Below are 12,158 nucleotides of genomic sequence, written 5' to 3' on the forward strand. Positions count from 1 at the left end.
TGGAGCAAAAAGATGAGAATGATGGGAGTTTTAGTGGTATTTGTATGTCTTGATCCTATTATTGACTTTCCAGAGCTCTAGTCACAATTATATCACGAGACATTTGGTGATGAAGGAAAAGGGAAAGGTAGATGATGGTTTCAGTCGAAGGGAGCTAGATTGAGCTTTTGGAAAGGAGTGGAAAAGGGTAAGATAAGTTTAGATATCTATTAATTATAATCAATTAAATTCATAAAAAAATTATAGCTACTTAATATATTAATAGCTATATCAAAACTATTTAAAAAAATTAAATTACTTATAAAAATTTAAATGATTTAATGAAATTCTAAATTACTACAAAATAGTATGATAAATAACAAATTAATTATGAATTCATAAATATTAGACTGTTATTTAAAAAAAACCTAGTTTAACCAAATTTTTATATTGCTCAGCTAATTTAGTGAATAATTAATTATTTATTAGCAGAATCAAATTTTAATTTAATTTAATTTAACTTAATAATTATGTCATTAATATGTAATATTTAATTTATTTTTGAACTACATATTGAAATCTTGGAATCAAGTAATATTAAGAGCATTGATTATTTAACCTAATGAATAATTACCTAAAAGATTTACTTTTTTATTAGCATAATCAAAATTTTAATTTAATTTAATTAAACTTAATAATTATGTCATTAATATGTAATATTTAATTTATTTTTGAACTACATATTGAAATATTGGAATCAAGTAATATTAAGAGCATTGATTATTTAACCTAATAAATAATTACCTAAAAGATTTATTTAATAATCTAATTAAAGATTAAAATATAGCTCAACACAGCCAAAAAAATTTACAGGGCATCACTGCAAAAGCACAAGGAACTAAATTCCATTCCGCTGTAATAAAAGAGCAGTAAAAACATTGTCAATAGCTGACGACAGATACATTATTGCATTAAGCCATTGCATCACATAATGCAGGGAAAAAAGTGCAAAGAATTTTTTCAAACCTTGAGTCTATGATCACCTCCAACGATCTTGATGCTGAGAACATGTTCGTTGTCATCAAGGAACTCTAGTCTCTCCATAGAAGTGGTTGCAGGCAATCCGGACTTAACATTCACTTCTCTAACACTCCCAATCTCCATATTCCCCTGCACAACACACCGGCTAATGAACGGCTTGTACTTCTGCGGCTGATCAAATCTTCTCACCAAAGACCAAACCTGCCGACACGTTTAAAACATAAACACCCACAAACTTGACAAGAATTTAAAACTTGAGTTTCAAGAAGAATCACCCTACTTAGAGGGAAACCCCCTAAACAACAAATAAATTCAAAACCCGCTTCCTCAAACAACACATTTCTAACAATTCCATTTACAACAACATCAAAGAAGAAATAACAAGAGATCTTCAACAAAACCAATTCAGAATCGAAACACTATAAAGAACAAGCTCTCACAAGATGAACCGGAGATTTGATGTGCTTGACAAGAAAAGAGCTGCACTGATTCTCTTTAAGATCATGGCGGTGGTGCCTCATGACGTACTCCGACTCCAACTGCTTGTTTTCATCAGCAAACATCTCACCGGACCACCAATTCTCCCCGCCGCCGGCCGGATCTCCACTCCGAGCCGCTCTCCGACAATCCCCGATCATTAGGAAGCGCACAAAACACAGCTCCTCGAACCCCTACCCTCTCTATCTCTTTATCGCTGTCTTCTCCACAGTAAATGATCGTTTCTTCCGCCGTTTCCTGCAAGAAAACACAAAAAGTTACCAACTAATCGGACACCATATTTTTATATGCGGGTACTGAGTAATGAACGGTGAAGATCAAGCTCAGAGAATGATCGATGATAGATAGTGGTGAATGTATAAAATTTATATGCGGACGCTTGCATAGTAAGAATACACTACCACTCGATCCTATCTTCATCCAATTTGAATTACTATAATAGCCTTAAAGAAGTAGTGGAACGCCAGTACGCACGCCGCCCTAGAAGTTTCTAATGAGTGTCACTCGCGGTAATGTTACCGCACCAGCAGATGATTTCCGCGTTCCTGCAATTGAGTGAGCAAATATCCGAATCCGACGATTGGTCATTGGCCCCGTCGGCCGTGGGGGTTCAAAGCATTAAATTAGTAATTTTAAATAAGTTAATTTTAATGCTTATTTTAAAAAAAATATCTGCCGACGGTTAGTCCAATCAGAATATAGGACGGTTAAAAAGCGAGATATTATAATAATTCATTTTGGGAGAACTTCGGGCTGACGGCCCGCGTGGTGACCCAATGGCGAAGAATTTGAAGTGCAAAGATTTAGTGGCTCATAATAAAAAAATCAATGCGTACTTTCATCGTAAGTAGAAATGCATACAGTGAACAAATCAAAATCTTTTCTATCAAAAAGATGTATGTTAGTGTGTCCTAATTTAAATTAAAATTTTTTTTTTCTAATTGGACAGCGCACCACAACCAATTAGAAATATGATTTTAAGAATCATATGGTATAATTTATTATTCATCATTTTCAATAAAAAAATAATAAACAAAAGTTAGTCCTAATTTAATTTATTTTGATGCTCTAATATTCCTCTTAATGACATACTTAAAGACTTACAATAATTCATCAACTTTATTGGCATTAATACATGATTATCTATTACAATTATTAGAATTGCACTTACCTGTGCATTTATATAATCTCTTAGAAATACCTATTGTGATTCGACTCTTTAAAATTAGTCATGCTTTAAAGGTCAATCAAATAGCCAAATAAGATTAATCAAGGTGAGAAACCTACGACACAATTTTGATATCACGAAAGGTGGGTGAAAAAGCAGAAAAAAGTGTTTGTCAAGTCTCATCTCCATTTGATGATCTATTACACTCCTTATGTACTACAACTATGACAATGAGAATGGGGTAAACTTGGGTATGCTAGGAGTACCTTCTAAAACAATTGCAAATAATATTAAATTTAATGGTGGAGCATTAAAGTGTGATTTTATGTTTGTTAGAATTACACAATGAACTTGGATAAATGCTTGTCAATTGTGAAGGCTTTGAATGGATCTTAGTGATTCTACCATTCATGGCCGAACTAAAAATTCATTTGCATGACCTAAACTATTATAATTTAATTTTTACATGGGCTTGTTTATCAAGCAATTAAGATGCCAAAGTTAGGTGTAGCCTAAGATTTTTAGTTAAGTTAACCATTGATTGATTTGGCATATAATTTTTCTAAACCCTACTAGCTATTATTTTAACTCTCATAGGGTATTCTAATCGCTTTGTTCCTCTGCTTATATTATTGGTCATCTTAAGAAAGCTTTCATCAAGCTATTATGTGACATCATGGAGATTTGAACGTAGTGAAGATCAGTGTTTAATGTGATTACGTGATTTGATTTTGTTATTGGTAAATCACGAATGCATTAATTGATACGAGAATAGTGGTGTCTTGTGGAATTGGATGATGGAATCACCATGAAGATGTGAGAACAAGTTCCATGATAATTTCACATGAAGTCGTGAAACAAAATATCTGATGATATCATTGATACAACCCCCATCATCATAGTGGCATTATATCTTGGTAGAAATTTCATAATTTAGTACTCTAAGAAGCATATGACAGTCTTACATTTTATAACATAAGCCAAATATTTAGTAGATCAACATTATGTAAATGGGGTTCAATCTTTACTACAAGATCTAAGTATTTAAATCTCAACACCTTAAGTTTTATACAATGACAATAGTAGTGCTACATATGCTAGTGCAAATCCAATCTTTCACTCTCAAGTGGCATTCGACTATCGCTTTATTTATGAACAAGTTACTGAATAATTATTTTATGCTACTCATGTGTTTACTGAATATTAGATATCTAAGCTCTTATTATCAAAACTTGAGACGCAAAATTGGTGTTTTTGATGAATTGTACCATAAAGGCATTTCAAGGAATGGTAGCTAGAGAAACTCAATTTGGTTAAACTAATAAAAGTTGATTGTTATGAGTCTTTAATCAATTACGTTGGTGCATACATCAAAAAATGCCAACAAGAATCCCCATGGATTGAGCTGCTACGACGGAGCTTCAAGAGATCGAAGTCCTGTGCCAAAGAGCGAGGTAGACACACCAAGCGGTCGGTCGACTACACAACTAAATTGAGCAATTGATTATCTATCGACTGACCATCAACCGAGTGACCGAACAACTTTGATCGATCGACTGCATCCCTTGACAGAAGTAATCTGCTACAGCCAGTCGACATTATCGGTTGAACCCGAAGCACCTGGCAATCGACATACTTTATATTTTCTCTATATTATAATGTAATTGGCATTCGACGGACACATCGATTTAATTATTTGGGCGATTATAATAAATGTTCCCACCTTTTTATGTAATTGTATCTTGAGACTCCTATAAGTAGGTGGTCATGACATAAATGAAGAACAAAACTTTCCCTCTCACTCGACTTCATCTCTCTTTCTTTCCCTCCTAGCTCTAACTCTCGGGACATGTTTATGAGAAGACATTTTAGGATTCAAAATCCTAAAAGGTGGCACGATGAGCTTGGACATGCCACAAACAAGAAGTAGAGCACACTACGATGGAGAATCGCAGCAAGAGGTGCAACATTGATGGAGTTCACAAGAGAATCAGTGAATCGAGAGATTCAGCGACAAGTGTAGGAGTTACAGAAGCAAATGATGGGCCAGTTTGAGGCCATTCAAGAAGCACTCAACTGAAGGAATGACAAACCACTGCTTCTAGAGTTTGGATATTGGGGAGCTCGTTGATCTCGACTATTTATATGCAACAGTATTACAATAGCTCTGATTATATTTTTCACTTATATTTTCTTATTTTACAACAAAATAAAAAAACTTGATCCTGAAAAAAAATAAGAATTTACTTTTTAATTTATATATTGTGGGATACTACGCAAGTATACGTATCGTTATCAAGTAATATAAGACTTTTCTGATTAAGATCTGAATATTGAACCCACAGGGAAATGATGCAATTTGCACTTTTGAAAACTTTATATTCTTAAAAAGACAATTATTTAAACTATAGATGTTTTTGCAGTAATGAAAGTTTAAATATTTTTGGTATTTTTGATATTTTGATAAAACAGTAATAACTTAAAAAGATAATTTGAGTTTTTGTAGAAGAAAATCACTAAATATAAAAATATCTTTTTCTCTATAATGAATTAGTAATAAATATATGAATTCTATTGTGGATGTATGTAAATTGTGTTGTGCCAAATATAAACAATAATATTCTTTACACTTACTAGAGATACTATAAAAAACATTGACTAATTTAAAGTTTGAATAGTTCTGAAGACCGACTAGGCAGGGAAGATACTGGCTCTCACTCTAGAGTTCCCTCGATTCCCTCCACCTGGGGGGTAACATCTTGTATCAGAACCTAAAATAATAAACTAAGTTGGAGGCTTTAACATGTCACTTTAAAGTCCTCTAACTCTACACCCTTCAATGAATATTTCCCTATTTATTTGCACTCAATCATATGAACTACATTCTCATTCATACAACCTTTCTACCATTAGTTGACTGAGACAATATCATCACTGATCTTACATGTTCTCATAATAAATATTAACATCTCAATTGGCCAAATCAAGAAATAAATGAAGTACAATGATTAAATCATCATAACTTATTCCAACATTATAGATCAATACTTTTCACAACTTTCATCCAATACTTAATTACTTATCATTTTAAGAAGAAAGATAAAGTAAATTACTTAGAATCCATGGAGAAAATAAAACCATACTTTAGTTTAAAAGTAGAAATTATTGTCAAACCAACAAAGAGTCTCAATTAAAACCAAATGCAGTGTAAAACCAAAGATAAAAACTTATCTCAAGTCCTCCACCAAACTCTTGAAGTTCCTTTGAATCTCTTCTTGTTTACAACACTCTCAATATAAAACTAAAATAAAAAGGATAAATTTCAAGCACACACATCTTCAAAGTTTCAATCTTCCTTCTTTTATAATTTTCCAATAGGTGTCTTGGTGTCTTTTCAAAATATGTCTTGATCCGATGTATTTCCCCAAGAGATGCCTCCTTTCACAAGTAATTTCATCATTGGTGGTTGTAACCACCTATTTATGCCAAAAGGTGCCTCAAATACCTCTTCAAAATTTGCAAAACCAAATTTACTCATCAAATAATTGTCTCTAGTGCTTAAGCGCGGGCCTCTGGCTCTTAGGCGCCACATTCTCTATTTAACCGACGCTTAAGCGCCCGATCTGGCGCTTAGGCGCCAAAATACTTTAGCACAATTTTCACCTATTTGCTCCAATTTTGATCATTTTTCACTCATTTAAGTATTTTTCACCTTTTTACTTGTACCTGAAAGAAAAACACAAAAATATCTTCCATTAAAGCGCAATATCTCAAAAATAGGTATAAAAATGTGTCTAAAAATACTATATATTATAGGTGTATCACTCGCCCTCAAGGAATTCCTCTAGAGAATCCACCAGCGCCCAAATGTCGTGTGAGCAATTGAGCGACTGAAGAGCAAGGAGATTCCTAACATGTGGGCAACACTGGATCTACGCTGATGGTTAAGCATCAAGTAGAGTGTGTCAAAGAATCTATTTAACAACCCGAATATAGTGATTTCACTCAGCATTTCATTGAGATAGTACCCCTGATAAAGTTGAGGATTCCTCATTTAGATCTTCACATGTGGAAGAACGATTTGACGGATCATGTGACCTTTTTTGAGTTCTCGCAGTGTTAGCTTTTCTTAACAACACTGAAGGATTTAGCTCTTCAGCGATTCCTCAATCCACCGGTTGTATTATTTCAAAATTTGCTGAGTTTAAGAAACTCTTTGTGGTGCACTTCACCAATGTACAGATGCCGAGGAAGCAATCTCGGGCTCTATTACAAATAAAAAAGGGAGAGAATGAAGGACTGAAGGCTTATATCAATTGATTACAGAAGGAGATGCTGGAAGTGAAGGAATTGCAACCTCTAACTGCCCAGACTACTCTTGTCCAAGGAGTTAGAGATGGGCAATTCAAGTATGACTTGAATCTACTTAGACCAAAGTTTTTCCCATAACTGTTGGAGATGACAATCAATCACATTATTACCGAGGAGGTTCTTACTCACCCCTCTAATACCAAGCCAGAATCTTCCGACTATCAATTGAAAAAGAGGAAGGCGCAAAACTAAGGATAAAAGCTGAAGGATAGCCAAAATCTAATTGGTCGCCTACGTAATAACAACAATGATCCCAGGATAACTGAGAAACTGAAAGGGGCAACCAGAGTCATAATCAAACTTCTAACCAGTAATCATCTAAATAAAATGAGAGACAACATGTGTATTAGAAGATGCAAGACTTAAATCCACTAAATGTTCTAATTGTTGAATTAGTTAAAACTATGCAAATAAGAAGTGCTTAAGAAAAGTCCCTTTGTTGAAAGCCGAACCTAGCTATGGAATCTGCATAAATATCGTGATTATCATTGTGACCACATGCACAACACATAAGAGTGTCGCCATCACCAAAACTTGGTGGAGGAGTTGATCAAGGCTAGGAAGCTTAAGGAATTCGTTGCAATTAGAGAACATTCCGATGATAAGGAAATGTCCCAACTGAGGAACCACCAGATAGACCTGTCCGGGCCAATGAAATTTACATAACTCGAATTATTCTGGCTATCTTTGGGAGAGGTGGAGATTCGTCCCACAGGTCCAGCCATAAGAGGCTTCGATCGGGAGAGGTATGTTTTGTCGCTTCTCATAAGTGTAACTATCCTCCTATTATTTTCATAGATGTAGATCTTATGTCAAAAAGGAACCTATATAATGACTCAATTGTTGTTATTGCATTGATCAACAAATATTACGTGGTTAGTATCCTGGTTGACACTGGAAGTTCAATGAATATCTTGTTCAAAACATTATTCGACAAGATCGAGCAAAAAACTGACTGGTTGACAACACTGACTGGTCCCTTGTTTGGTTTCTCTAGCTAGAAGAAGGAATTATTGAGTCTTATTATTTTGAATGTCTCATGGGGCTAGCGAGAGAAGCAATTCACCATCATAGATTAATTTCTGGTGGTGGAGTCCCCACCAATTTACAACGCTATTTTTGGTTGACCGTTGCTGAACAATTATCGAGTGGTAAATTCAACCTATCATGTGGTGGTAAAGTTTCCTAGCGACCATGAGATCATCAAAATCTAAGAGAACTTGGAGCAATTAAGGAGCTAATACCTTTGAGCAGTCACCTGTGCCACTCACAAACCACTGAACATTTTGATCTAAAGGAAAAAGGGTCTCAAGACCAATGGGACCATACTCGAAGTGCCCACGTTTGATGACAAAGAGTCTGGTAAACTTTTCTAATCAGTGAAAGCTTTGATGCGGGGTACAAAAATCTACTGATCCAAACCCTTCATGCGCATCAAAATTTCTTCTCTTGGATAGTGGTGGAGATGCTTGTAATTTCACTCGTTGTTGCTTGCCATCGATTGAATATCTACTCAACAACTCGACCTGTTCAGCAGAAGATCCAATTGACCGTGACAACTTCGGTCAAGCTAATAGCTTTGGAGGTCCAAAAGCTGAAAGAGGCTGGCTACATCCAAGAGATCCAATACCCAACTTGGCTCTCCAATACAGTGATCTTTCAGAAGGCTATTAACAAGCGAAAAATGTGCATTGACTCACAAACCTTAATGCTGCTTGCCTGAAGGACACTTGCCTATTGCCCAACATCAAAACACTAGTAGATGTAGTGGTTGAGTATTCTGTGAAGAGCTTTCTCAATGCATTTTTTGGATATCACCAGATTAAGATGAATTTGGCTGATGCGGAGAAGATATTTTTAATTATTACTCGGAGTATTTTTTTGTTTTATGAATTCCTCTTTGGGCTCAAAAATACTGGGACGACCTATCAATGCCTCACGGATGTAAATTTGGCAAATAAAAAAATGGAAAAAATGTTGCAGTGTATGTGGATGATATCTTAGTTTAAAGTAAATCAGCTAAACAACACATAAAATATTTAAAAGAAATATTTGAAACACTAAAAAAATCTAATATGAAGTTAAATCCCTCGAAATGTACTTTTAGAGCAGTGACTGACAAATTCCTAGGCTTTTGTTAATCTCTAAAAGAATAAAAGTCAATTCTGAAAGGTGTAAGAAATTTTAGATATGACATCTCCCCAAAATACCAAAGAAGTCCAAAATTTGACAGGTCGAATAACAAGGATCTGCCAATTTGTCTCAAAGTTAGGTGATACATGTGTAATATTTTTAAAAGCTCTAAGAAAAAATTAGCTTTTTGAATGGATGTCCGAATGTGAAGAGGTGTTCAAGAGTTTGAAAGATTTTTTGGCATCACCACCATTAATTTAAAGTCCAAAGCTAACGGATGAACTATCATTGTATCTTGGAGTTGAGAAAGAGGCTATCAGTTTAGTATTGGTCAGAGAGAATGTTGGGAAACAATTTCTAGCTTATTATATCTGTCAAGTACTCAGAGGTGCCAAAATCAGGTACCAAATTATGTAAAAGCTAACATTTTCTTTGATTATTTCTGCTCGTATGGTTTAACCTTTGATTATTTATGCTCGTATGGTTTAACCATATTTTTAAATGCATCTAATTCTGATCATTACCGATCATCCGTTGAGGTTTATACTCATGCAACAATAGTGTTCCAGTTGATTGTTGACGTGGTCGGTGGAATTCAGTGAGTTTAATATTACTTACATCCCTCATGCTGCAATTAAGCTCAAGCGATCACTAAGTTCTTAACAGATTTCTCTGTAATGGAGGAATTGAGTGAAGGAAATCCTATCAACAATTGAATGTGGATCTCGCACATCAATAGAGCTTCTAAATAGATGATCACTGGGCTAGGATTAGCTTTAAGAAGCCAAACTATGGAACATATTTATCAGTCGATCTTGGTAGATTTTGTTGTTACAGATAATCAGGCGAAGTACGAAGCTTTGATAGTTGGGTTTCGTCTGACATATGAAATATGCGCTCAAGATTACTGGTAAAATTAGACTCTTTTTTATCATGAATTAATTAAAAGGAAAGTTCAAGGCCAGAGACAAATTAATGGATAAATACCTCACCAAGACAAAGAGGGGGAATCACAACAAGAGACGCAACATTGATGAAGCTGACAAGAGAATTAGTGAATCAATATATTTAGCATCAAGTCCAGGAGTTGTGTGAGCAAATGATGGGCCAATTTGAGTTCCTTTGAGAAGCACTCATTTGAAGGAATGATCGTCCACCGCTTTTAGAGGTTGGATATCGGGGATCTAACCCTTAAAAGGTTCCTCTGGACAAATCTGCCAGTGCCCAAGGGGTGTGTGAGCAACTGAGCAACCAAAGAGCGAGGAGATTCCTAACATGTGGGCAACACTGGATCTACACTAATGGTTAGGCATCAGGTAGAGCGTGTCGAAGCACCTATTTAATAGCCCCTGGATATTTCTTTCACTCAACAATTCATGGAGACAGTACCCCCAAAAAAGTTGAAGAGACCTCATTTGGATCCTTACAAGAGGAAGAACGATCTGACATATCATGTGGCCTCTTTTGAGTCATCGATTGGAGTGTTGCAGATCAATGATGTGATGAAGTGTTAGCTTTTCTTAACAACACTGAAGAAGTCAGCTCTTCGGCAGTTCCTTAATCTGATGGTTGGTATTATTCTAACCTTTATTGACTTTAAAAAACTCTTTGTGGTGTACTTCACCAATGTACATATGCCAAGGAATAAATCTCAGGTTTTATTGCAAATAAAGAAAGGAGAGAATGAAAGCATGAAAGCTTATATCAATTGATTCCAGAAGTAAATGTTGGAATTGAAGGAGTTGCAACCTCTAATTACTCAGAATACTCTTGTGGAAGGAGTTAGGACATTTGATTCAAGTATGACTTGAATCTACTCAGCTCAAAGTCTTTCCTTTAATTGTTGGAGATGGGAAACAGTCACATTACTTCCAAGGAGGTTTTTACTGGCCTATATAATACCAAGCCATGACCTTCCAACCATCAATAAAAGAAAAGGAAGGCGTGGGACGAAGGACAATAGATGAAGGATAGCTAAAAGCATGATGTTCGTTTTCTTAATAACAACAACCAACGATCCTAGGATAACGGAGATAATGAAAGGGTCAATAAGGGTCATAATCAAAATTCTAACCAATGATCATCTTAATACAATAAGTGACAAGATGTGTATCGAGATATGTACGACTTAAATCCAGTGAATGTTTCAATGGCTGAATTATATGAAGCCATACAAAACAAGGAGTGATTTAGAAAAGCCCCTCCGATGAAAGTCGGACCTAGCTCTGGAATCTGCATAAACATTGTAATTACTATTATGACCATGAGCAAAACACAAAAGAGTGTTGCATCATTGAAACTAGGTGGAGGGGTTAATCAAGCTCGGGAAGTTCAAAAAATTTGTTGCTATCATAGGACCTTCCTGGTGGCAAAGGAACCACCAGATGGACTTGTCCAGGTGAATGAAGTTCACATAGCTCAAATTATTCTAGCTATCTTTGGGAGAGGTAGAGATTCATCCTGTCGGTCCAGCCAGAAGAGGCTTTGATCAGGAGAGGTATGTTCTATCTCTTCTCATGAGCGTAACCATCCTATCATTATTTTCATAGATGTAGATCTTCTGCTGAAAGGGAACCTGTATAACAGCACAATCATCGTTACTACATTGATCAAAAACTAAAAGGCAGTTAATATCCTAGTTGACACTAAAAGTCCAGTGACTATCTTATTCAAAATATTATTATAATGTTTTAGTCACAACATCTAAGTGTGTGTAGGAAGTAGGTACAAAACTGACATATGTTTTGATGGGGTCATCGTCTCCAACCCCATCCTAAGTATTTAAGGTTTCTAAGAGGTGTCACTAAATGCAAATTCTGTATGAACAAAAAGCTTTAAAATGTTGACCTTACGTACAATCTAAACTAAGGATGAAATAGCTTCAAAATTAATTTTGAAAATAAGATGACATAACAAAAATATAATAAATTTTTTATATTTTAAAAATAGTTCCTAGAAAAATAAAAGC

At 35.1% G+C, this 12,158-nt stretch overlaps 1 protein-coding gene across 1 annotated transcript in view; it reads right to left on the reverse strand.

The window, feature by feature from the left end:
- LOC110019816 (abscisic acid receptor PYL8-like) overlaps positions 1 to 1,934 on the reverse strand; it is a 5,474-nt gene extending 3,540 nt beyond the window's left edge. The window contains exons 1-3 of the mRNA XM_020717654.1: positions 1,920 to 1,934; positions 1,461 to 1,755; positions 1,006 to 1,221 (exon numbers count right to left, since the gene is read on the reverse strand). Of these exons, the coding sequence (XP_020573313.1) occupies positions 1,006 to 1,221; positions 1,461 to 1,658 (414 nt within the window). The 5' untranslated portion in view covers positions 1,659 to 1,755; positions 1,920 to 1,934. The remainder of the gene's footprint in view (positions 1 to 1,005; positions 1,222 to 1,460; positions 1,756 to 1,919) is intronic.
- Positions 1,935 to 12,158: the final 10,224 nt, after the last annotated feature.

Source organism: Phalaenopsis equestris, unplaced genomic scaffold (genome assembly GCF_001263595.1).
Source record: "Phalaenopsis equestris unplaced genomic scaffold, ASM126359v1 Scaffold000080, whole genome shotgun sequence".
NCBI classification, from domain to species: domain Eukaryota; kingdom Viridiplantae; phylum Streptophyta; class Magnoliopsida; order Asparagales; family Orchidaceae; genus Phalaenopsis; species Phalaenopsis equestris.